General features: G+C 42.2%; 1 protein-coding gene across 10 annotated transcripts in view; it reads right to left on the bottom strand.

Annotated features, from left to right (window-relative positions):
• TSPAN12 (tetraspanin 12) overlaps positions 1-25,637 on the bottom strand; it is a 92,691-nt gene that overhangs the window by 18,587 nt on the left and 48,467 nt on the right. For all 10 annotated transcript variants that reach the window (XM_061640083.1, XM_061640090.1, XM_061640089.1 and 7 more), the window contains 2 exons: positions 15,512-15,586; positions 724-831 (listed from right to left, as the gene is read on the bottom strand). In XM_061640083.1, the coding sequence (XP_061496067.1) occupies positions 724-831; positions 15,512-15,586 (183 nt within the window). The remainder of the gene's footprint in view (positions 1-723; positions 832-15,511; positions 15,587-25,637) is intronic.

The following is a 25,637-nucleotide window of genomic DNA, read 5'->3' on the forward strand; positions in this document are numbered from 1 at the left end:
CTCCCCCTGTCGCCCACCGAATGTGAGTGTTTGAAAACACTGGTAGGATCCCTGCCAGGGGCAGCCCACAGAACATTCCATTTTGAGGCTTTTTGGTGACGTAGTGCGGCTGAGCAGAGACCCAGTGGATCTGAAGCCAGCCCCACCCCTGTTACTTGATGGCATCAGACCTGACTGCTGTGCCAGCTCCATGAGGGCACATCCATATGCCTGCCCTTCCACCTTCTGCCCTGGCTGTCGTGCATGGCAGGACTACAGATGCAGTCTTGATGTCAGTCCATAAAATGCTGCTAGGCTGGGGGGTAAGGAGTTAAGATCGCTCCCTCAATCCAATATGGTTGTTCTTTTCAACAAATAACTGTGTGTGTTTAAAGTTACTGACTATCATGAGGCAGGAGAGGGAGACAGACAGACTTATTGTTCACTCTTACGTATTAATATAGTTGAATTGGTCACAAACCATATGGTGTTTTTCTTAAAGGGATGTATCATAACAACAATAATGCCATCACCTAGGTTTAGCTAGCTTAAACTGGCCAAATGCATTTTGTTTATTTCAGTCTTTCCCAATCTGGTGCCCTCCAGATATTGTGGACTTCAACTTCCCTGAGGCCCAGCCGGCATAACCATTCTGGCGGGGGCAGATGGGAGGTGTCGTCCAAAAGGACTGGAGGGTGCCAGGTTGGGGAAGGGTAGTATCAAGCAATGTGCTTGGCCACTTACCTCTCTCTGAAAGAAATTCCAAGCGTGAGTAAGCCACTGATATCTAGGCACGCCATAATTGGTCATTCTGGCTTTTAAAGTGACCATATCTGACCACTGCACAGGGACCTGAGGAAAAAGACAACAAACTGACACATAAATGCACGTAGAAGAATTTTCTCAATAGTTACAAGAAAGCTAGCAAATACCCTGTCCCATAGTTGAGGACCAAAATTCAGAAGACAATTTTTAAAGTAAAAATGGAATAGTGGACATATATTTATTTATTATTTATTTAAGTCATTTATATACCGCTTTTCAGGGGGACCTTACAAAGCAGTTTACATAAGATTATTACAACAATAAGTAATGGGATTTTTTATGTTACAATAAAATAGAAAAGATAGCTTGCTTAAAAAGAATCTGTGACTGCTTCTCCCCTTCTCCCCTTGGGTCAAGGTGGTTCTACTGCAGATGCCCCTGTGGTGACAGCTGGGGGAGGGAGGGAGAGGCCACTATTGCAGCTGGATGGTGATAGTTCCTCAGCTTCTGTTCCTCTCCCCTCGGGTCAAGATGGTTCTACTCCATTTCCCTCAATATTTGTGCAGCAAGAGAGTTTGGTGATAATGCCTTTCTTTCAATATATTTTCTAAGCGTCACACTACCCATGATTGCGTCTGTGACAGGAGGGAGGGATGTGTGCTCTTGACCTATGGGGAGGGAAGGAGCACTGGTGACCCATGGGGGGTGGAAGTGAGCGCTGGTGACCCGGAAGAGGGAGGGGGAGTGCTGGTGACCCGGAAGAGGGAGGGGGAGTGCTCGTGACCCGGAAGAGGGAGGGGGAGTGCTGGTGACCTGGGGGAGGGAGGGAGGGGGAGCACTGTCAACCCATGGCATGGGGGAGCATTGGACACCCATGGGGTGGGGTGAGGGAGGGGGACAGCTGGTGAGCCGTGTGCAGGGGGAGAGCTGGCGACCCATAGGAGGAGTGTTGGTGACAGTAGGCAGGGATGGCAAGCGAAGCGAGCAGGTAACATTGCAGGCTTGCTGACTACCAGTTTTCATAGTGAAGTAACCTCACAGCTACCTTTTCGTGAATGCTGAGGAAGAAAGATCTTACACTTCCATCACAAAAACAGTTGTGCAATGTCAATTATATTTGATATTTCATCACATAAAAACAATACATTCTTGCTTAGAATTATTAAAAAAATGCTACTCCAGTACAGAGGAGGACCTTTGTAATTAATGGACGTGGCTAATTTAAGTCAATTAATTTCAGTGGGTCTACTCTGGGTAAACCTTAGTCAGAGACAACACATAATGTTTCCAATTTTAGCATTATCAACCAAAACACAGAATATTTGACTGTTCCATCTACTCATCATAGAGGATGTTAATATTTATTTATTTATTAGATTTATATCCCACCCTTCCTCCCAGTAGCAGCCCAGGGCGGCAAACAAAAGCACTAAAAACACTTTAAAACATCATAAAAACAGACTTTAAAATATATTAAAACAAAACATATTTAAAATCATTTTTAAAAAAGCTTTAAAAACATCTTAAAAAAAAAAAGCTTTAAAATGTATTAAAAAGCAATTCCAGCACAGACACAGACTGGGATAAGGTCTTTACTTAAAAGGCTTGTTGAAAGAGGAAGGTCTTCACTAAGTGCCAAAAAGATAACAGAGATGGTGCCTGTCTAATATTTAAGGGGAGGGAATTCCACAGGGTAGGTGCCACTACACTAAAGGCCCGCTTCCTATATTATGTGGAATGGGCCTCCTGATAAGATGGTATCTGCAGAAGGCCCTCACCTGCAGAGCGCAGTGATCAACTGGGTATATAAGACGGTCTTTCAGGTATCATGTTCCCAAGCTGTATAGGGCTTTGCACACCAAAACTAGAACCTTGAACTTAGCCCAGTAGCTAATAGGTAGCCAGTGCAATTATTTCAGCAGCAGGGTGACACATTGGCAATAATAGAGGGGAAAATATCGGCTACAATGATTATTGAGTTTTATCCAACATAAGACTTGATGAAAAGACACTCCAACTAATAAAATGATCAATTGGCTTTGATGGTCTCCAAAATGTGAACAGTATAAGAAGAAATATATCGTTTCCATTCACTGGTAAAGCAGATTCTACAGCAGCAGTAATACTTACCCAGCATACCCGTTTTATGCTTGAAATGTGTGTTTGGTAGGTGTCAGAAAATATTTCCTTTCCATTCCTCCCTCCCCCCAAATTAAGACTATTTTTAGATGCACAACTTGCTTTCTCATGACCCCAATCAGTGCTTGACTAACAATGTTAAACACAATTCTGCTTCCTTTGACTTAACTGTTCTCCACGTAAAGACTGGAAACTGATTTTGTACCAAATAAAGAATGGAACACATTAATATGATCCTTACTGTGCAATTCCATATTCCTGCATTCAGTTCAATAATAATACTAATCTTATTCCTTTTAGCTTTCTCTTGGCTGGATACAATTAAGGGGCAGGGGGAGATACTGATGCAGTGATTCGAGTGGTGTCCCTCCCAGTTTAGTGTGCAATAAACTGCCCGTATCTTCAGATTGTTATGGGTTTTATCATTCGGCATTCTTGCCCAGCCTGTTCTTATTGGGTAGTGAGCTAACGGGAAACCATTTCCCAATAGCAAACTGGTGTTAATGACTCCTCATAAACTAAGCAACTATTATACAGCAAGAATTTATCACGTAAAAAACCAACAACGCGAAACGTGTTCAACGTGAAACCCTATCATGAAACGCAGATGGTGTGACTCAAGACTTAGCTTTAATCCTTAAATAAGGCGTCCAAACTGGCACCTGTTGGAGCATAAATTTATTTATTTATTTATTGCATTTGTATACTGCCCCATAGCCGAAGCTCTCTGGACGGTTTACAACAATTAAAAACATTAAAAACAAATATACAAATTTAAAAACACATTTTTAAAAAGCAATTTAAAAACACATGCTAAAATGTCTGGGAGAAGAGGAACGTCTTGAACTGGCGCCAAAAAGATAACAGTGTTGGCGCCAGGCGCACCTCATCAGTCAGATCATTCCATAATTTGGGGGCCACCACTGAGAAGGCCCTCTCCCTTGTTGCCACCCTCCCAGCTTCCCTCAGAGTAGGCACCCGGAGGAGGGCCTTGGATGTTAAGCGTAGTGTACGGGTGGGTTCGTGTCGGGAGAGGCAGTCCATCAGGTATTGTTGTCCTAAGCCATGTAAGGCTTTATAGGTTAAAACCAGCACCTTGAATCGAACTCGGAAACATACAGGCAGCCAATGCAAGCAGGCCAGAATCAGTTTTATATGTTCGAACCGTCGAGTCCCTGTTACCAATCTGGCCAATGCATTTTGCACAAGCTGCAGCTTCCGAACCGTCTTCAAAGGCAGCCCCACGTAGAGCGCATTGCAGTACATAACAATATGACATAAATAACAATATGATGGAATCCACCCTTAAGTGAAATTCAAATGATACCAGCCCCACATGAACTTGGGATTCTTGGTTCTCTTTCAGTCTCTAATTCATGGTAATACCAATTATTTCCCTTTCTTGTAGCATCATAAGCATTCAGTCAAGAGGAGGTCACTGCTATTTTCGGCAAAGAAAGAAACTTGTCCCGTTTCCAACGCATATAGCAAGAGTTTATTGCTGGCTGACCTAGAACCAGTTTGGATGGAACATCCTGGGGGGTTCCCAGAGCTGCATACGTTTTAAACACTTCATTGAAAGAGGTCTGTTAGAATAGGACCAATCCACAAATCCATGCTCAGGAAAATGTATCAAGGAATATGGCTAGCCAATTAGCACATGGGTGCACCCGCCAGAAACATCCCAAGCCCCATCCTACAGATATGAAACACATTACCTCAAAAAAGGCCCTTGCAAAGCAGTTTCTATTGAGAAAGAACCTATTTCATATAGAATCATAGTATGAAAGGGCAAAAGGTCCCTGGTTCAATCCCAACATCTCCAGGTAAGGCTGGGGGGAAAATTTGTCTGGACAGCCCCTGGTAGTCAGCATAGACAGTACTGAGCTAGATGGACCAATAAAGACTTTGTATGAGGCAGCTTTCTATGATCAATTTGGGGAAGACCTGACATTTTTCTACACCAGCGGCAAGGACCCTCAGGTTGGGAGTGGGTGGGAAATGCAGCCCTCCAAGCCTCTGTAGCCCTTGGGACTCTTCCTAGGCCACCCGCCCCCCGATCCAGAGGCTACACCTTTCCATGTTCCTGCTGTGCCCAGGCTTTTGCCTGCCTGCAATGTGGCCCTGAACTGTGATAATGTCTCTTGCTTGCCTGGCTGGAGGATGGAGAATGGAGAGATGTGTGGCTGGGGCTGTATGTCGAAATGCCTGGTTTTTATTGGGCAAAGGTGAGAGTTGCACCTGTTGCTCTACCCACTTTTGCTGCTGGCCCTGGAAGGGTTCCCCATGGGGGAATGCAGCTCTTGGGCTGAAACAGGCTTCCTACCTTTGGCCTAGACAACCACCGCCCCTTCCCAGAAAAAGGAATATCTATACCTAAAACTCTACTCATTATCAAAAGTATAATGTAACGGTAACAAGACCAGACATCCTGAAGACCAAAGAAAAGATTTAGGATTAATTTTTAAAAACCGCAGGTGGTTCAAATAACTATTATGTAGAGGGCGAGACTCCTTCCCGTCAACTCTGAGTGTAATGTTTCAACTAATGAAATTCTGGTAATGTATGTTTCTTTGTTTATATCTTCCTATTGTCTATTTCCTCCAAGAAACCCAGAAAGGTTTTTACTCCGCAATAACCCTGTGACGTAGGTAGGCTAAATGGTAATAAATTATCCAAAGGCACAGGATAAGTTTCATAGGTATGAACTAATTTAAACTTGAGATTCCCAAAACAGTCTAGCCTTTGCAGATAATAAAAAATTTGCTCTCTCATTTTTGGTGCAACATGTGAATTTTGATTTAAAAATTGAATGTGCACGTATACTTCTCCAGACTGTCAAAGAACACAAATGAAAACAAATTTTAAGAATTAAACCAAGATCTCAGCCTTATTTGGGTATTCAGAATCATCTAATGATAATTTGGAGGACATTGGGACTGTGCACATTCAACATGCCAGGCTCTCCCCAATGCTGCCCACACCTTTGGTGTGTGCATGTATGTGTATATAACATCTGCAGCAGAGCACACTTGCAATGCACACATGGCTTCCCCATGTGCTGGAACCCTGAGTGCTCAACAGGGCTTAGGATTCTGCAGTTGCTACCACTTAAGACACATTTTGAACAGTAATTGTAGAATCAGGATTTCAAAAAGCTTATAGCCTTAGCTGTCAGAAATGCAAATAGTACTTGCTTTTATTCTTTTTAAACAATATCTATTACATATGTTCTGCAGTCCCATTAGACTTAAACACCTCAAATCCATTATGAGCTCAACGTGAACCTTTTGCACTCACAAGCTTCCTTCCCTTCAATCTCAATGGAGAAAGCAGAGCTGTGTGCTCAAACAAATCATCAGATGGCAAAACGTCACTGCCTCATCGCCTTCTAGCCTGGCAAGTATGTTTTCTCTCTGGGTTTAGTTTGTTTCATTTAATAATGTGCACAGTAGTTCACTTTTCTCCATCAAAGGTGGAACCAAAATGGCTTCCAGGAGCAAAGATTAAAAACCATCAAATTATATATTACAAACCAAAGTTGCAAAATGCAAAGCAACAAAAAAAGAAAATGACAATAACTAGGTGAGGTGGCCATGATTTGTATCAACAGATCAAGTGAGAATGAGTGTTAATGAATTCCCAAGTATTCATGCTGACAAGCGATAGCTGCCGCTTTCATTCAAATATTCTGTGAACTCACCCTAAGTTTGTGTTCTTCATGGCTGTGGACGAAAATGTGTAAATAAGAGGAGAATTTGTATGAACAGCTCAGAAATGACGCCCCCACCCAGCCCCAAAAATGGCAATCAAATATCACATTTTGAGATATTTTGTAAGTCATTCTTCTAATTCTGCACCATTTTATGAACATGTATATTAGTGAAGAGAAACATAAGCAGGACGTTTATTTATCCCGCCATTGGCTACACTACAAAATGGGTGAAATTGGACATTGTCACCCTTCTCATTAATATTAATTGGAGCCTGAAAATGAAATGTCACACTGTGGCGTAGAACCAAACTTTAACTGACAACTATGGAGGAAACAGGAAACTACTGTTAAATGCAGGCAGCGCTAGCCATTGTGACACCTGGGGATATTTAGCCACAGCTGCAGATGGAGTTAATTGTCCAGCTCAGCTCCCTTGCTGTCTAAGCAGTGCAATTAAAATCTCAGTCTTAAGTGTAAATTGAGATCTCAATAAACGTTTGGTCATCTACAAGACACTCAAATGGCTACTGCTCAGCGTCTCGAGGAAGCTAAGCATCAGCTTGTGATTTTTCAGTCTTATGGAAGACATTAAACACATCAGGTTTGGTTGTAAGAACGATCATAATAGAAATCAGATCCTGGATACAAAAGAAGATACATGCCCCAAAGGGGTCAAATTAGACATTAAATACAACAATGACTTTTTTTTCTTTCAAGGATGCACAAACACGTGTACTAAAGGCACCTCTGACACAGTTTCAGGCTCTCTCAGAGATTTATGTGAAGTTGACACCAAAATGGGGCACAGTACAGATTGGTCTTTGTCCTCTCTTGTTGCTTAGATTTAGTCTTCAAGAGCCATAACTCCTGAGGGATGCTCCAAGTCACATAGCTAGTACTTATAAATAGCAACAATTGTGAATCAAAGAACACTTGTTCCGTGTTATATGTATCTCAGAGTATCTCCTAAACTGTGGCCTTCAAAATATAGCTGAACTTATTATATGGTTTGTATTTGTTGGAAACTACACAGATTTTCTAAAAAATGAAATAGCAGTATACAAATATGTTTATAAATAAACTAACTAAAACTCCTATCATCTTTGGCCATTGCCCATGGTGGCTAGAGTTGATGGGAGTTACAGTTCAGTAATATATAGAAGGACACAGGTTAGCCACACCTGCCCTAAAAGAGGCTGATTCAGTTCAGACCTAATGGGAAACCATGGTTTACTACTATGAGAACAAGCCACAACAAACCTAAGAGGTTGCTTAATCCCCTCTTTTCCTATTTCATGTACCAAAGGAAATGATGGAAAGCTTCTGCTTTCAGTTTCAATCTAACTACCGTTTCCTGTAACATCTGAAAAGAGATTGTATGTTTTGCTTAAACTATTGTCTGAGAACAAGCCAGGATCTAAAGGCACAGTTTGACTCTGGTTTATTCTCCCTAAATAGCTTAGCTAGAAGGAGGAGAGGGGGAGTGCATAATAATCTAAACCATGGTTTAGATTTGTGGTGGACAACTTGTGGCCCTCCAGATGTTGTTGGATTCCAACTCTCATCAGCCCCAACAGTGTGGCCAGATGATGGGAGCTGTAGTCCAACAGAATCTGGAGGACACAATGTCATGAATATTAAAGTAAAATATATCCATTTTTGTCTCAGATGCCTTTGGACTCATGCTTTTAAAGATTTTTTAAAGAATGATTTTTGAAGATATTCTAAAGATGTTTTTAGCATTTTATTGCCCATTTGCTGCCCTGGACTCCTTTGGGGAGAAAGAGTGAGACATAAATTTAATAAATAAATATATAATAAAAATTCTTATTGTGGTTTTTTGTGTTTTCCTGAACCTCGTAAGACTCTTGCTGTGCAAACAGCTTGCCTAATAATCCTACCTTATTGTTGTCTCCTCTCTCTCATAGAAGAATGTTAAAGGAAGTATGAAAAGATTAGAGATATTTAGTCTCATTTTAGGACTGATTCAGTCTCATGATTTTTTTTAAATCTCTGCCTATTCCACTTTGCTTTTCACTTCAGTTAAGTCAATGTTTTAGAGTCATAAACAAGTTCAGACATACACCTACAGAATATTCCTAAACTCAAGGGGGAAAACAACATATAGTACAGATAAGGAATTCAGAAGAAGCCTGCCTGATTAGTCTGTATTGTTAATATCTACGGCTTATGATGTAAATGAGTGAAGATGAGATGGAATACTTTGGGGAATGGACAGAGTTCAAAACATGTCATGGTTAGGGGTAGCCCAAAGACAAGGAAGGGAACTCAGCCATAACCTAAAAGTCAAGAATCTTGTTTTGGAACCTATTGTTTGGAGAACACTGGGAAATAAACATTATGCCCAGACCATTAATTTTGATAAAATCAACTGTTTCTTGTTAAAGAATTCTGAACTTTGTTGGTTTCTTTGTTAACTATCATGTAGTAACCCATCAAGAATGGTATAAATATTAGAGGATTTCATACAGCAAGTTAGATGCTCCCACCAGAGCCTCCGTGGCTCTTGGGGCAGTAAAGCTCCTTCCAACAGCATCTTGGCTTTGGCTGTGTACACTAGGGAATGTACTGGATGTTGGATACTGAGATCAAGACGGGGGTGTTGTTTTTCGGTCTTGCATATGGACTATCACCCACACCAGTCTTTGTGCAAGGGTGGGAAGACTCACATCACGAGTTTCCATCTGAAGGCGCACATTTTGGACTATACAGATGAGAAGCCTTATTGTAACTGAATTAGTTTTTATGTTATTGTTTAGCTTTCTTGCTTAGTGTTTGGTGTTTTTGATGTTTTATATGTTTTTTGCTTTGTACGTCGCTCAGAGTGGCTGGGTAGCCAGCCAGATGAGCGACTAAGAAATCAAATAAATAAATAAAAATAATAAATAATTCGCCCTGCTCACCGCCAGCATCACGAAGGAGGAGGAAGCAGGAGAGAAGGAGCCCTCCCCAGGTGGAAGGACAGAACGGCTGCAGCAACAAAAGTCCTGTCACTTCCTGGCATGTACAATGAACAACTTGGGGAGGGAGGATCAAACTCACCGGGCCCACACCTGATCTACAAGAATTCAACAGACCTTGTGAACAGACCCTACTTGATCTCTACAAAAAAAACTCTGCCAAAAAAGGAGGGGAGGTCCTGATTACATGGACAAGCTTACCTATGCATACAGTTTGTGAAAACACAGGATCAGTTCAAAAGGTCCAGTGGACGTTTGTAGAGCAAGACTAGCGTGCACTATCCTGATCTGCCCTCCCCTCCAACACACATTCACTATACATGCCATGTTGTCTGAACAGGTTTACCAATAAGGAAAAATACAATTCAAATTAGGCCACCAGAAATTAATAAGCATCCAAATTAATAACCAGCGTGCAAGGAGGCTGCCAAGCCCCACCCTCTCTGGTGCATCATCTTTATTCTGTGAACACTCTTCACTAATTTGAGGGCAAATATCTACAGCGGGAAGCCTCCTCTACTCTCGGAGTCTCCTCAATCCATTAGAACCCTTCATATATCACAAGCTGAAATCATACGGGGAGCCTCCACAACTAAAGGTGAGTCCCTGCTTTTGACACCCACCCTCACACTTGAGAACACAGAAGATGACACACAGGAGGGGGCAAGTCTTGGCAACATGCCCCTGCTCCCCCTACAACAAGAGTGTCCACATAATTTTTCGGGAGGGGGGAGGCAAGGTCTATGAATTGTTACTACAGTTCATTCACATCCCACTCCACTCACCATTACATTTGGAATTCCAGGAGGGGTAAGTGGCCCACCTTGACTTCCTCTGCAGATACCCTTGCATAATTGTTTACATACGAATGTGGTGAATGCCTCAATAGGGCTGAGATTGTCAAAGAGAAACACAGAAGACAGAGAGCATGAAGATAAGCTACATAAAGCAGAACTATGAAAAAGGCTGAAACATGTCAAAGGCAAAGAAGAAGAAAAGGTGCCCAAGGCCCTTCCGTTAACAGAGCAAAACAGGAGAATTGTAAGGAGATCACACTGATGATTGAAAGAAGAGTAAACACCTATATTGAACAGATGCATGTACAGCAAGCAGAAATAAGAAAGAGAACTGTAGGAAACTGCAGTGTGGCAGAGCTAATGGAGACAAACATCATAAGGCGTTGCCTCAAAATCTGAATCAGCTTTGCCTGAAATACTCAAAAAGGAAAAACACAAGCACTGACAAAAACTGAACAATACATTAAAAAAACTAGGATATGTCAGCAGAGGAAAAAATAAATGTAAGTGAATTAAGGGTAAGATACATCTGCTGCATTTATGGTTTTGTATTTTTAAATAACTGTTATGATAAATTCAAAATAAAAATTTCAAAAAAGTATTTTTTAAAAAAACACTAGGGAAAAAGTAGTAATAAAAACAAAGAGAAATATTGTTGTGAATTAAAGAACCTTCTGTTCACAAAAGGAGTTCCACGGACGGAAGGGCTCCTTCAATGACAGCAACACTCTTTCCATGACTGGAAGCTTCTGTTAAGACAACAAAAAACTTTCGGTGAAATCCAGGGATGGCTGCCAGTGGAATGGACATCGCTGGCAAAATGCATTCCCTCCCAGTCCCCAAAATCTGTTCTAGGGGTTTGGGAGCCTCGGGGGAGTGTGTGTGTGTGTGTGTGTGTACACGCACACACAATTATAGGGATTATATAGATTATATGTTACCCTTTGGATCCAAAGCAAAGTATGTCATTGTTTTGCAAGAGCAGTTAATGTGATCCCAATGAAATAGGTTTCAAAATCCATTTTAAATACCAGGTTTGCATACAGAAATCACTATAATTAAAAGTAATGCTTTAAAATCAAAACAGTGTTTTAGGAAAAGGCAGGACTGGAGCAAATCATACAACTGTGGAATTTCTGCGTGACTCCATACCGAGGAGAGGAGTTGTTGTGAGAATGAAGGATAAAATGAATAAATGAATAAATAAATGAAGCAAAAAATCTTAATTTCACATATACGCTCATGGGGTCTGAACTGGCGGTGACCGACCAGGAGAGAGACCTCGGGGTTGTAGTGGACAGCACGATGAAAATGTCGACCCAGTGTGCGGCAGCTGTGAAAAAGGCAAATTCCATGCTAGCGATAATTAGGAAAGGTATTGAAAATAAAACAGCCGATATCATAATGCCATTGTATAAATCTATGGTGCCGCCGCATTTGGAATACTGTGTACAGTTCTGGTCGCCTCATCTCAAAAAGGATATTATAGAGTTGGAAAAGGTTCAGAAGAGGGCAACCAGAATGATCAAGGGGATGGAGCGACTCCCTTACGAGGAAAGGTTGCAGCATTTGGGGCTTTTTAGTTTAGAGAAAAGGCGGGTCAGAGAAGACATGATAGAAGTGGATAAAATTATGCATGGCATTGAGAAAGTGGATAGAGAAAAGTTCTTCTCCCTCTCTCATAATACTAGAACTCGTGGACATTCAAAGAAGCTGAATGTTGGAAGATTCAGGACAGACAAAAGGAAGTACTTCTTTACTCAGCGCATAGTTAAACCATGGAATTTGCTCCCACAAGATGCAGTAATGGCCACCAGCTTGGATGGCTTTAAAAGAAGATTAGACAAATTCATGGAGGACAGGGCTATCAATGGCTACTAGCCATGATGGCTGTGCTGTGCCACCCTAGTCAGAGGCAGCATGCTTCTGAAAACCAGTTGCCGGAAGCCTCAGGAGGGGAGAGTGTTCTTGCACTCGGGTCCTGCTTGCGGGCTCCCCCAGGCACCTGGTTGGCCACTGTGAGAACAGGATGCTGGACTAGATGGGCCACTGGCCTGATCCAGCAGGCTCTTCTTATGTTCTTATGATAAAATAGGATAAACTCCTTGCAGGAAGACTAGGACTTACAGGTGATGGCAAATTAAATACCAAAGCCTTTACAATTGTTATATAGCAGAACACACACACACACACACACACATTTTCTGTTGCCTATATGTATACTCATATGTATACAAGCACTGACACCAAAATATGCACTAGACCAGGAATGCGGAAACTGTGCCCTCTTGTTACATTGCAACTCTCATCATTCCTGGCCATTGGCTGTGTTGACTGAGGCTGATGGGAGTTGGAGTCCAACAACATTGGGAGGGCCAGAGGATCCCTCCTCGTATTCTGGACATAGCTGCATCACAGGAGTGTAGATGCCAGAAAGCATGATGGGGAACAATTCCAGAGATCACCACCACTGCCCGCATATGATAGAGAACATGACCTATGCACAGTGCCACAAGAAGGAGTCAGCATTGTCAGGCACTTGCCGAGACCTATATACCTGAAGGAGACTTAGTGATGACCCACGGAGCTTCCTGTTGCTCTTCCTTTTCACTTTGCTGCCTGTTCACCTGCCCTCCCCAAACAGGCAAGCAGTGACAAAGGTGAGTAGACAAAGCAACATCTTCCACATGGGGGCCCACCTAGAGACTGAGGCCTATTGAGGGAATTTGGCCCAAGGTTCCCACTGGGACCACTTCCCTTTTGGGTCAAATCCTGCAGGCAGTTCCTACTGAGAAGCATAATTAGTCTTGAATTCTTAAAAACCTTTCCACATTAGAATCCTAGGGGAAGGGAGCAAACGCTCATGGGGTGAAGGAAGCACACACAGTTACATTTTCATTTTTATTCTGACATTTCAGCAAAGGTGTTTTGTGGGTTTTTTTTAGAAACTGCAGTTCTGTTTGGAATACTCACCTCATGCTGGAACCTGTACAGCAAGGGAATGAATTCTGATGAAAACTGTTAGCACGCATTTTCAGACGGAAGATCTGCCAGAAATTCCTTTGGTCCCCAGTGCTGTACATATACCGGGTGAACTCTTTTTTTAAAGAAAACAGCCAACACTACAGCAACATAATTTCTAATATACTTGCTGCTGTTGGAAAGGCCATTGCCATGAATATATCTTAGCAGCTCTGTGGAAAACCCTTGTCACTCTCTTCCTAAATATGTACCAAATGGAAAATAAGATGGGAGCATTTAACGGATAGTGGAATAACCTGCCAGCTTGTTTTCTCCTCAGCAATTAAACTATTTTGCTATGCAAGAATTACACCTCTAGCTTGAGAAGGATGCCACCTGAAGGCAAAAGCTCTCACAGATAGTTGCCATTTTAGAAATGATACGTGTGTTTTACATAGAACACAAGCAATTTAAGAAACGGTTGCTAGACTTTCCAGCACATGGTATTTAACAAGTAGAATATATTGTGGCCCTGATCCAGCTGTGACTAAGACTGCAATCATAACAATCCAGTGAGTAAGCCCAATGGGACTTACTGCTGACTAGAAATGTAAAGAATTAGGCTGCACATTTAATTTTGAAAGCAACAGAACTTTACAACAAGTCATGGCTGATTTGTTTCATCTATTTCAATAGGTTTCACGCACAGCAACATTTACCTGGGACTAACGCCTGGTCATATCATGCAAAAAACTGAGATTCAGCCTCCTCAAAAGGAATGGAAGAATGGAGTCCCCCCCTCCCAGTTTTAAATTACAAATGCGTGCTGTTCCCCAATGCAAAACAAAGATAAAACAAAATAGCAAAACTTATTCACACAACAGTACATGCACATCCAAAACTAGATTACATGATTAATATGCAAAGAACAGTTTGTAACTATCAGGTAATGCAGGGGTTGCACTTTTCTGCTTATGTGGGCAGGTTGTGACCAAAGGAGGCCTATAGTTTAGGCAGAATCTGAGGCTGCAATCCTATACACACTTACTTGACAGTAAGTCCCATTAAACTTAATGAAACTACTTCTGAGGAGACATGCATAGGATTGCATTGAGAGTTGTTTTTATTTGATGAGCTAATTGTCCATTCTCACTGGTAAGAATTCTCACCATTCTTTGGTGAGACTAAATTCTAATCAATGGAAATTTGTCTTAGTAAAAGCACAAGACACAAAGCATCACACGCACACACACCAGAATTTCCTGCTCATAGGTGATTAGGCACATTTTAGAAAGATCTGCTTTTCCAAAAGGACTGCTTATAATCGTACACATACAAAATATGTGTACGATTATAAGCACCTGCTGTTAAACATCTATCCAAGAATTAAACTGAGCTCATACTCTGCCCTCACATTCTGTTTTCACTGCTAGGATTCAGCCCTGGACAGCATCCAGAATAATAAAAAAGAGTGCTGCTAAACATGCACAGAGCAATAAATTAAAAAAAAAAACTCCATCCATGGGGCTACCCATGGTGACCCATCAAGGAGATGATTGGTATGTTTACATTCCACTTTACACAACAGTAAAAATGGGAACAATTTGAAATAGACAAAAAACACAGTCCTGAACAGGCTTGCTGAGAAGCAGATTCCTGTGAGGTCACTGGCGCTCACTGCATAGTCAGCATGCTTAGAATTGCAGTCTAAAACGTTTTAGCATGTTTCTAACTCAGCCTAAAATATTTCTAACAGTAAACATTTTATGGGGTCAAGAGAATCCTAAGGCTGCAATCCTAACCCTACTTACCTGGGAGTAAGACCCATGCAACTCAATAGGACATACTTCTGAGTAGGCATGTACAGAACTGCACTTTAAACATCCCATTGATTTCCACAGGACTTGTTTCTAAGGATTAGTATTATTTATTGAGTTATATACCACTTATATGCCAACATATTTAGGATGGCATTACTATTTGTTGTTGTTGTTATTCTTATTGTTAAAAACATCTTTAAAAGCAATTCCAGCACAGATGCAGACTGGAATAAGGTCTCTACTTAAAAGGCTTGTTGAAAGAGGAAGAGAGGCTTGCAGTTAGAATTAGATATTTTTTTTAAAAAACCCATCAAAGGAGCGGAATGGTGGAATTTCAGACACACACACACTCACCGTAATTTCCTGCTCATAGGTCCAAACACCACAGGCCAGTTCAATGCAGAATATCACAAGCAAACTTCCAAAATACTGCAAAACACAAAAGAGGATTTCTTAATCTAAAATAAGTCCTGGAAGGAGCAGCAGGGATGAACTACTTAACATTTTAAAACACTACTTTCCCTTCCTAAAATGCTAAAAATATTGCCTTCTTAACCATAAATATGTAACAGCCATAAATGAAACAGAGCAAATTGGAAATTAAGCATATGACCATTTTGAGAATGTGGAATAATAAAATAAAAATTGTGCTTCACTTTGGGCTGAACTTAAAGTGGCATTAATTGAGTGACTGGAATTAACATTGTTTTTTTGCTGTGTAAACAGCAGCTGAGGTGGTGGTGAGCAGCATTAAGACCAAACGTGGGTGGGGAAGGAAAGGTTTAACACAACGAGGAACCTCTGGCCCACTGGGTTAATTAAGTCCACCAGGCCTCTCCACTTGGCCCACAAGAACATTTTGGCCAAGTCATTCACACCTGCCCTACACAATATATGATGTCAGGTGCGAGCAGTGACGGGCTGGTGGCTCCATGTCAGTGGGGCAGTGGAATCCAACCCTGTTTTTCGTTCGAACTTTCAAGGTGTTATCCAAGGTGCTGAAACTCCTTGAAAGGTCGGACGAAAACCCGTAGCACATTTCACTGTCCCGCTGACATGGAGCCACCAGCTGCCACTTGATGTGAGGCAGGTAAAAGGTAAAGTCATGTCTGGGCCAAAGCTGATTATGTGGGGATCATCGTCATGTCTGGTAAATTTGGACTGCAGGAGCGGGAGGAAGAGATTCTGCCAGTCAGATCCAATTCCTACCACTTCCCCATCACTGCTATGCTCCCAACAAAAAACCCACACCAACTGCTATCTGCATCAGGTTTCCCTCCCAGTAGTGAATTGTTGTCGGGACCGCAGCACATTCTGCATTCCTGATCCTACTCAGGTCCTATCGCAGTTGTGATTTACATACCACCAAATGCACATATCAATTGTATTTGCACAATGTCACATCTAGTTTGGCCCACAGATTGACACAATACAAAACTATGAAAAAATGCTGCTTCAAGGACATTTTATTTGTTTATTTAAAAACATATGTGTACACCATTTCATTTAAAAACATCAAAGCAGTTTACAACAAGTAAAAAAAAAACCGTACAGTCAAGACATTAAAAATACAATAAAAACAAAGGTCAACTTTGGACATGAATGAATTTTCAAGCAACTTAAGATAATTTCAGAAGGGTGTCCTGAAGAAATAGCCCCAAAGAAGCCAATCTTTAGATTTAAGAAATATAAGAAAAGAAGAATCCTAGTAAAAGATTTGATCTAAAGGTGCATTTCCACAGGTGGAAGTCATCTTCTGCCTTTGGAGCAGGCAGGCGGTGCGATCAGTTCCCTACATTAGGCAGCATGGTACATAACCAGGGGCTATTCACTTCCAAGGAATATTTTTAGGATCAAGTTGCAAGGCAGTTATTTACAATACAGCAAATCAGAGTTGGATCACCATACTATGGATTTGCAAAAATAACTTAACACTCTAGCCACTACTCTGCAAATTGCACTGATCGGACAAAGAGCACACTACGAAGATTATTAGTAACTACAACAATTTAGCATTTATACTGCACATCTGTGTATTTCACATACATTATTTATGAAATCCTACAAAAAGCCTGTAAAACCACTTTTTTAAGGTCAGCAAGTGAGAAAATAGTTAAGATATGATCTAAACCAGCAGCATTATGGTTCATATACCAGTTGTTAAAAACAGGAGTTTAAAAGTACAACCTTTGTGATTTGGCAACTACATTCACTTTTAGGATAGACTTGTAAGAATGAATTTCCAGCACCTTCTGGTTCAGTCATAAGTCAGAAAATGTTGGTGGCTCCGATGTCAGTGGGGCAGTGAACCCACTCCGGGTTTTAATCCAAACTTTCAAGGAGCAAAGCTTCCCTGCTAGGCGCTCTTCTTGAGTGCTTTTGCTTGGCTGGAATGTGCCTTTGAATGGTGATAATGCTACTGGCCTGGATGGAGTGTAAAGAGATGGATGTGCAGTGTGACTATACATAGAAACCCTTTTACTTTTACTGTAGAAAGGTAAGAGTCACACCTGTTGCTACACCCACTTTTGCAGCTGGTCCTGCACAGCACTGGCATGTGACCCTGGAAGGGTTGCCCATGAAGGAATGCGGCCCTTGGGCCCATGGCTGGCACCAAAAGATGGCCAGGTCAGGCTCTGGCTGAGGGCCCCTGAGGAGCCCCTCATTAGGGTGGAAAAGTAGCAGTCCCCTGTCATGATCCACGGCAGGTCCCTGCTGCGGATCGCAGGGAGGGAGCTTCCAGGCCCTCTGCCCGTTCATTCATTCCACCTACCTCTCTCTCCTGTCTTCTGTTGCTGCGTGCGTAGGGCTGCCATCAATCAAGATGGCAGCGGAGGCTTCTTTAAGGGGCTGATGCCCGTACCATCATCTTGGTTGATGGCAGGTACGTGCGCACACATAGCGTACCACACATGCGGGGCATCAACCAAGATGGCGGGGTGGGCATCAGCCCCTTACAGAAGCCTCAATCGCCATCTTGGTTGATGGCAGCCCTGCATGCACAGCGCGTGCAGCAGTAGGAGACAGGAGAGAGGTAGGAACAGGCAGGAGCCGCGTGCCCAGTAATGCCTGGTGCTGGCCATACTTGGACCAAAAACGTTTCCCCAGTTCTGCAAGAGAATATGTAGGCCAGTTACAGTAGAAAAATGGGTGGCAAATGTTGTGCAGCGATGAAATGTTGAAGCTATATGCCCAAAGAATAAGGCACCAAACAATCCAGAATGCCCTCGAACATAGAATAATGACGGACAACAGCAGTTATGTATAGATGGATCTTTACTGATCCATCAGGTTACAATATAATTCTCTTACTCCGACTAACATCCCCCACACCTTGAGATTTGTCTCCCAAGGATTTATACACTTTCGGTTCAGTGCCAGCTGCAGTTTGTCCTTGGACAGCACCACAGTTTTAACCCTTTACTTGTCTTCGCCCACCAGCTCCAGTACTAGTCCTATCCGCACCCAAGGGCCTCCGGCTTCTTCAAGGAGAGCCTCCCCTCCCAGGCCTCTGCCCCGGGGGTCCTGCTCACCCCGCCTTCCTCCTTGCTGGAGCTGTTGGAAGCCAAGCCCAAGAGGGGATGCCGCTTCTGGCCTCCTGTCAGGATGCAGGATTGGGACCCTAGCACTTCAGAGGATGAGCAGGAGATCACTTTTTCAGAGCTGGGTGAAGAGGGGGAGGGAGAACTCTCAGAGATAGTGTTGCCCAGCGACCGCAGAGGCCTTGAAACTCCAGCAGACAAAGTTAGACACTACTCAGGAATTTCCCATGCTTACCCCCCTCACTGAGTCAGAGCCATTAGACCAAGAAGGAGGGGGGATTCCACTCCCTCCTCAGTCAGGGAAAAGTCAGCCTGATGGGCATGACGCTCACCCCCCCTTTCTCCAATCCCAGAAACAGAATCTTCAGAAGAGGAGGGGGAGGCAGAACTTCCACCCTCACCACGAACCCGGAGAAGGGAAAAACGAGTCAGGGGGAGAGAGAGAAGGGGCGGGGAAGAAATTGTCCTAAGGCGGAGTGAGAGAATTCACGCCAGAAAGCCCCCTTAAAAAGGATAAGGGGGGGCGGGAATTCCTTGTTCTGTCAACTCTCTTGCATGTCGCAGGACATGTGTATTGTGTTGCTTCATGAGGAGACGTAGTCTCTGTCTGGATATTACATTAATAAAAACTGAATTGCTTTCATTGACTGGTGTGATTCCTGAGTCCAGCCCTGGACATGACACCTCCCAAATGGACGGCCATCTACACCTGCTCTTACGCCGGCTGCAAGAAGATCTACATGAAGAGCTCCCACCTGAAGCCGCACCTCTGGACCCACATAGGTGGGGGCCGCCTGCTGGGTTGCCCCATGGCCTTCCTAAATCCGCAGAGACCCCCTGCTTGGCACACGGAGGTGCCCTGCCTCCATCTCCAATGCCGCATCGCCCAGTTTGTTTCTGAGGTGGCTTCTGCCACCAAACATACCTGAAGTGGGGCTTCCTGTAGCCTAAGCCAGAGGGGGTTTCTTGGCTACGATGGCTGAACTAGTAGGTTCTGAGTTTTGGGGACAGAAGGGGGTAGCAGAAAACCTATATTTGAGTTGCATTGTGTGTTGCGATTTTTATCGTATTGTTCTATTTATTGTATTGAGCTTTGCTTGGTATGCTTTTGTACTGTTATCTTTATTCTGTATATGCTTTTGAGGTTTTTTTGGTAAGTTTCATTTTGAAAAAAGCGACTAATAAAGATTATTAATAAATAAATAAATAAATAATAAGTATTTTATGGGTCTTTTCCTTGGTGAAAACATTTCCTATTTTCTCTTTTCTGTCAAAGTTACAACATTGCTGGAAAACTAATTAAGCATTTGCCAGGATGCATCTTCTGCGGTCATGGATTTATTCCCTTTCACCGCCCTAATGAGTAATGAACATGCGTAGAGTATACCATATGGATTGACTGTGCAATCATATTTCAGGCAACGATGCAAGTACTGCAGGCAGGGAAATATAAAATGCTTCACATGCAACCATTCAGCCACTTCTCCTGCATTCAATATACAGTATTGGTTTGACTCCAACATTTCCTTTTCCTGAATGCTGTTAAATGTTTCACAGCTGAAGCAACACAGAAGACAAGATCTTTCATTTAGGCGGTTTTCTGCCTCAAAACAGGTTTTCAGAAAGCTTCTTGAGTAACTGCACAGATAAGCTTTTAACTACTGTTAAATGCCTGAGGGGAGCTGGACGTTTATGCTACAGGGATAAATGCAACATGCCCTTTTGTGCAGCCACACATAAGAGAGGAAATAGCACAATGTTTGCAATAAGCAGTTAAAACATGATTCTTGCAAACAAGTGCTGACAGATGAATTGTACTGAGAGCTGCTGGACCAAGAAACAGAAGAGAGAAGATGTGTGGGATGGGGGTAGGGGGATGTCAGGAATAGATGAGTAACTCTCACATTGCAGGCCAACAAGAGAAAGTACAAGTGAATTGTCCGACATTGTTCTGGGAATCACTGTATCAATCCTTTTTTTACACACACACAAAAAACACCCATAGTAATTCTGAAACTTTTAATATAGTTATAAAAATATGTATCCACCACTAGGTTGTACATAAAACATTTAAGCAGTGTAGGCAAATATAAAATCATAATACACATGCAAACAATATACAAGGGGAAATGTCATAAGGAAGTGGCCACCCTCATAAGTCATTCAACTGAAAAGGCATGTCGACACAAGAAAGCTTTCAAAAGACATCTGCAAAGAAGTGAGGATGTTTGGCAGAATTCCCACTGGGAAGGCATTCCACATCACTTGACAGGCCAAGAGACATGCTCAATTTCTCACAGATAACAAGGGGGCTTCATTCACACTGTTCAGACAAAATTATTTCATATTTAAAACCATTTGCCTATTGCCAGAGAGAAAATAGTGTAATTCTCCAACAGACCCTAAGACTGCGTAATATTGTTTTGTTACAAAGGCTGGATAGAGAAGCAACTGTTATCAAATATCTAGGATTCAATCAATGATAAAAGTGCCCTTGCCACTTTGCAGGATTATACAGAGAGCCATACAAATGGCCAAAATTGCCCTGGTATGATCACTCACACCCTGGTGAGGTCATTTCTCTATCTCATTCGGCCATGCATTAAAGAGGATTTAACCACAAATTCCATGCAGATATGTAGTAAAATCTGTGGTAGAATGTATGGAAATAGCTGTCCGCATCCACCCAGACAATAAAGCTTATGAAATGATTACATATGCAATAGGGGCCCGTTTTCGGTGTTCCATTAATACGGCGCCAGTGGGGCGATCAGCTGGAGGGGAGGCTGGAGTTCCCTGCACTCCAGCTGATTTTGCTGGAGGAGGGGAAGATCAGCTGTAGTGTGCTACAGCTGATCTTCTCTTCTGGTGCGATCAGACTCCCCCACTCGAGCTGATGGCGCCGGAGGAGGGGAAGATCTGATCTTCTCCTCCTCTGGTGCGATCAGCGAGTTAAGTTCCAGACCCCCACGTTACAGCTGATCCCCTTCAGCAGTTTTCACTTTTTGGCGGGGGTCTGGAACCTAACTTGCCATATATGTGGGGCCCTACTGTACACTGTTGTAAGTTACCATTTGGTTAATATCCATCTGTATCTCTCCTTAAAAAGTTCAATGTGTTTGTGTGTGGGGGAGAGGTGTTACTATAATTTGTATTCAGCTTCAATTTTAAAAATGTATTTAAAAAGAAAAATGAAAATTATTATATTTATAATGTGATATACATTTATATAAGCCCAAACAACTATTTTGGATCTTGTGAAGACGTGCTTTGTTATGCCAGTATTCCATGAACATTGGCGAATTCTGTTGAAATGTAGTCTGTTTTTGCCTTCCTTCATTCATTCACAGGAACACAGGAAGCTGCCTTATACAAAGTCAGACCATGGTCCATCTAGCTCAGTACTGCCTACACTGACTGGCAGTGGCTCTCTGGGTTTTCAGACTGGGGTCTGTCCCAGCCCTTACCTGGAGATGCCAGGTATTGAGCCTGGGACCTTCTCCATGCAAAGCAGATGCTCTGCCACTGAGCTTATCAGCTTTTGTCATAACTGCCTATTTGTATGTTTCCACTTTCCATTTTCTTACAAGGGGAGGATTTGAGAAGTCTCCCTTTACTGAAGACACCCAGCTACCTCCGATTGGCACCAAAGGTGCTTCCAAGCCCTCCCCCGCGGCCATCAGGAGAAAGCCTCACAAGCCCTCCTCTGTGATGGGGGGATGGATGCTACCACGCCAAGAACGACAGAGTGGCATTGCCCAATATCAATGACACAACCTTGCTGTTAACAAACATACAGAGCATGGTCTGACGACGCATGGAGCTTCCACCTTGGTGAAGCTAAGTATGTCTGGGCCAAATTAGTGCCTGGATGAGTGACTGCATGGAAACCACATGTATGCAACGTTGAGTTCCATGATGGATAAAAAATGGGAGATAAACGTAAATAAATAAAATAAAGAGTATTGGTATTGGTAAATAAAAATAAAACAGGATCTCGAGTTTTTTTGTATTTTTTATATTCTTTCTATTTTGAGACCAAAATGCCTTTGCTTTGTTAAACAGCCACATGCGATTAAAGTTTCCAGGACTTGTTCCACGTTTATTTATTATTACATTTATGTCCCACCTTTTCTCCAAGGAGCTCAAGGTGGCATACAAACATGGATCTTCTCTCCCAATTTTATCCTCACAAAAACCCTGTGAGATAGATGAGGCTGAGACGCAGTGACTGGCCCAAAGTCACCCACTGAGCTTCCTGGCCATACAGGGATTTGAACCCTGGTCTCCCAGGTCCTAGTCCGACACTCTAATCATTATACCACACGGGCTCTCCACGTTGGGGAGTTTTTGTTATAAGCGCACAAGTTTGGAATTCCGTTAGTGCTGGCAGCATTTCACATGCTTAAGAGGTCAAATTATTCAATCTTCCTAAATGAAAGGGGGAAAGATGAACCATTCAGATACTTTGGGTGAAATAACTGCTGCAAGTCTGATTCTGAACATCCTCTAATAAAGCAGAAATAGATCTCACTCCCAAACTCATTTCAATATATGGATCTGAGTACAGGTGAGACAGATATGGCACCTGTTGTATCATTATGGGTGGTCTGCGTGCGTCATTCTTCCATCTGCAATAACAGGAACATACAATGTACAGGACAGGTTATTACAAATGACAAGAGCTAAATCCATGTAATTAAATTAGTACTTCTATGCACTTGCCTCATTTCTAATCCAAAAGAGCTTTTGCTATCACATGTTTAATCATTGTTCTATAAGTGGTATTTTCTAAAATAAATAATAAATAGAGCTTGTAAGAAATTAGTGTGTGCCACACAGACACATCGGGGGGGGGGAGAGAGGCCACGTTTCCCTCTCCTAGTTTTCCTTCTTTTCCCCATTCTGTGCCCATTGAGCATGCTCAGTTCTTTCCCCATCTGAACATGGTCAGGGAACACAAAATGGGGAAAAGAAGAAAAACTGGGAAGGGAGGGAGGAACAGAAAAGGGCATGGCTGATTGGCTGGAATCCTCTACAGTAGCACTCCACACGGCAACATTTTGTTATGGGTCCTTCCATCCCCCGTGCTTCCAAAAAATCAGTAAAATAAGATTCCAAAGACAGGAGACCATGAGATGCATAAGGTTATCAACCAATCCCTCAAGCAAAGTCAGAAAAGACAGAAGGCAAAAGGGCAGATTCCAAGGGTGAGCAGCTGCAGAAAGAAACATCCAGGGAAACTCAGAAGGCTGGCATAGCTGGCATGCAAAACAAATGCCAAAAAAATTCTAAGACAGTTATGTGCAGCATTTCCCACTGGCTACCAGCTTTCTTTTGGGAAACAAACAATCCAGACATCTGCCTGTACCCTAGGAACCATCATGTTGACTACCAACAGAATGTTCAATCTGAAAAGGAAACTTGAAAGAAAAAAGTTCAGTAAAATTTCCTACTTTTGTAACCAAACGTTATCGTTGCTCGGATCATAGTCAAAACCTAACAAAGCATGATGGGGCACAGCCCAAAGATCAATCTGGAAGATGTTCTTTTAAAAGTCTTGATTAAATCTTGCAACAGCAGCCAGGCTGAGAATAATGGCAAAATGAAATCCTCAAGGCAAGCTTCCTTTAGGCTACCCATCTCAAAATCCTTGCAAACTCAACTTTCCGTTTGCATGCCAAAAAAGTTCTCCTGACTTGGAAAACAAACTATTTTAGAAATGGAATGAATGCCACCAGGTCCTTAAAAATAAATACTCTCTATGATCGATAGGATCAAAGTGAAAGGGTGATTTCTTGTCAACACATGGAAATGTAGATATTGATTTCAGGGAAATCAGGATTGAACTAAATAATTCCCTTATTTTGGGAATTATTTCATGGGTGTATAAGTTTATTCCCACATGATAGAATACAAGTGGAATATCACAGTATTTCAAAAATAAAGTACTCAGGGAATAAGAGGAAAGATGTATTTTTTGAGCAAGAATGCTGATGAAGAAACCATGGTCCCATGCAAATGCCATGCCCGCCATAGCAGCAATTTTGTGTTGTGCTACACCCCCATGATAGCAATTTTGTGACTGATGACCCCAAGATTCTCTCAAAATTTAAAATGCGCCCTCTAGTCCAAAAGTTTGCAGACCTCTGAGCTAAAGTATGTCTAACACAACAAACCATAGTTAACGCTTAATATTATACCAGCGCTGAGCCAGAGTTGTGCTTACAATGGTAATGGTATAAAACTGGCTGGCTGCTATTTAACTTTTTTAAAGCTTTCAATAATATAATTTCAGTCTAAAAGCTGATAACAAAAATGCCCCTTATGCATCCTTTTCCCTGAGAAAGTTGTCAGTGTTTGATTTTCAAAGCTAAATATGACGAGTGGCAAAAGTAAGTAATATTAAAACCGAATGCACAAAGACACACTCTCTTTCTCTCAACATATGATGGAAGTACTGTACTTATTTTATTCCGAACTGAAATTTAAATACTTACCAATATTTTAGAATCTGCAGAGAGTAAGAGACTGCAAAGAAAGCATCCATAAGATTTTAAATGTCACTGCTATACATTTTGAAAGCAATTCAAAACAGTAGACTCTTGCCTTGCCAAAACATTCAGCATTGTCCACCCTGAGAAACAAAAAAGCTGATGAAACGTCTGTAATCCAGAAGTGATGAATCCCAGTCTCTGTCAAGCCTGGTTCTCTGCAGACCTTAATGCTAAATCTCTGTCCGTTGTTTATATTTTTCTGCTCATACAGATTGTGTGTGTGTGTGTATAAATATAAAAAATGCTTCCATTTACCAAATAATCAAAGTCCAGTGTCAATATTTGTACAAGGTAATGGAGCAGCTGATGGACTGTTAATTCTGTACTTATGTCGTGACTGCATTCCTTTACGCCAGGCACCCTCCCATACATACACCAAAA

This window comes from Rhineura floridana, chromosome 8 (assembly GCF_030035675.1).
Source record: "Rhineura floridana isolate rRhiFlo1 chromosome 8, rRhiFlo1.hap2, whole genome shotgun sequence".
NCBI lineage: Eukaryota > Metazoa > Chordata > Lepidosauria > Squamata > Rhineuridae > Rhineura > Rhineura floridana.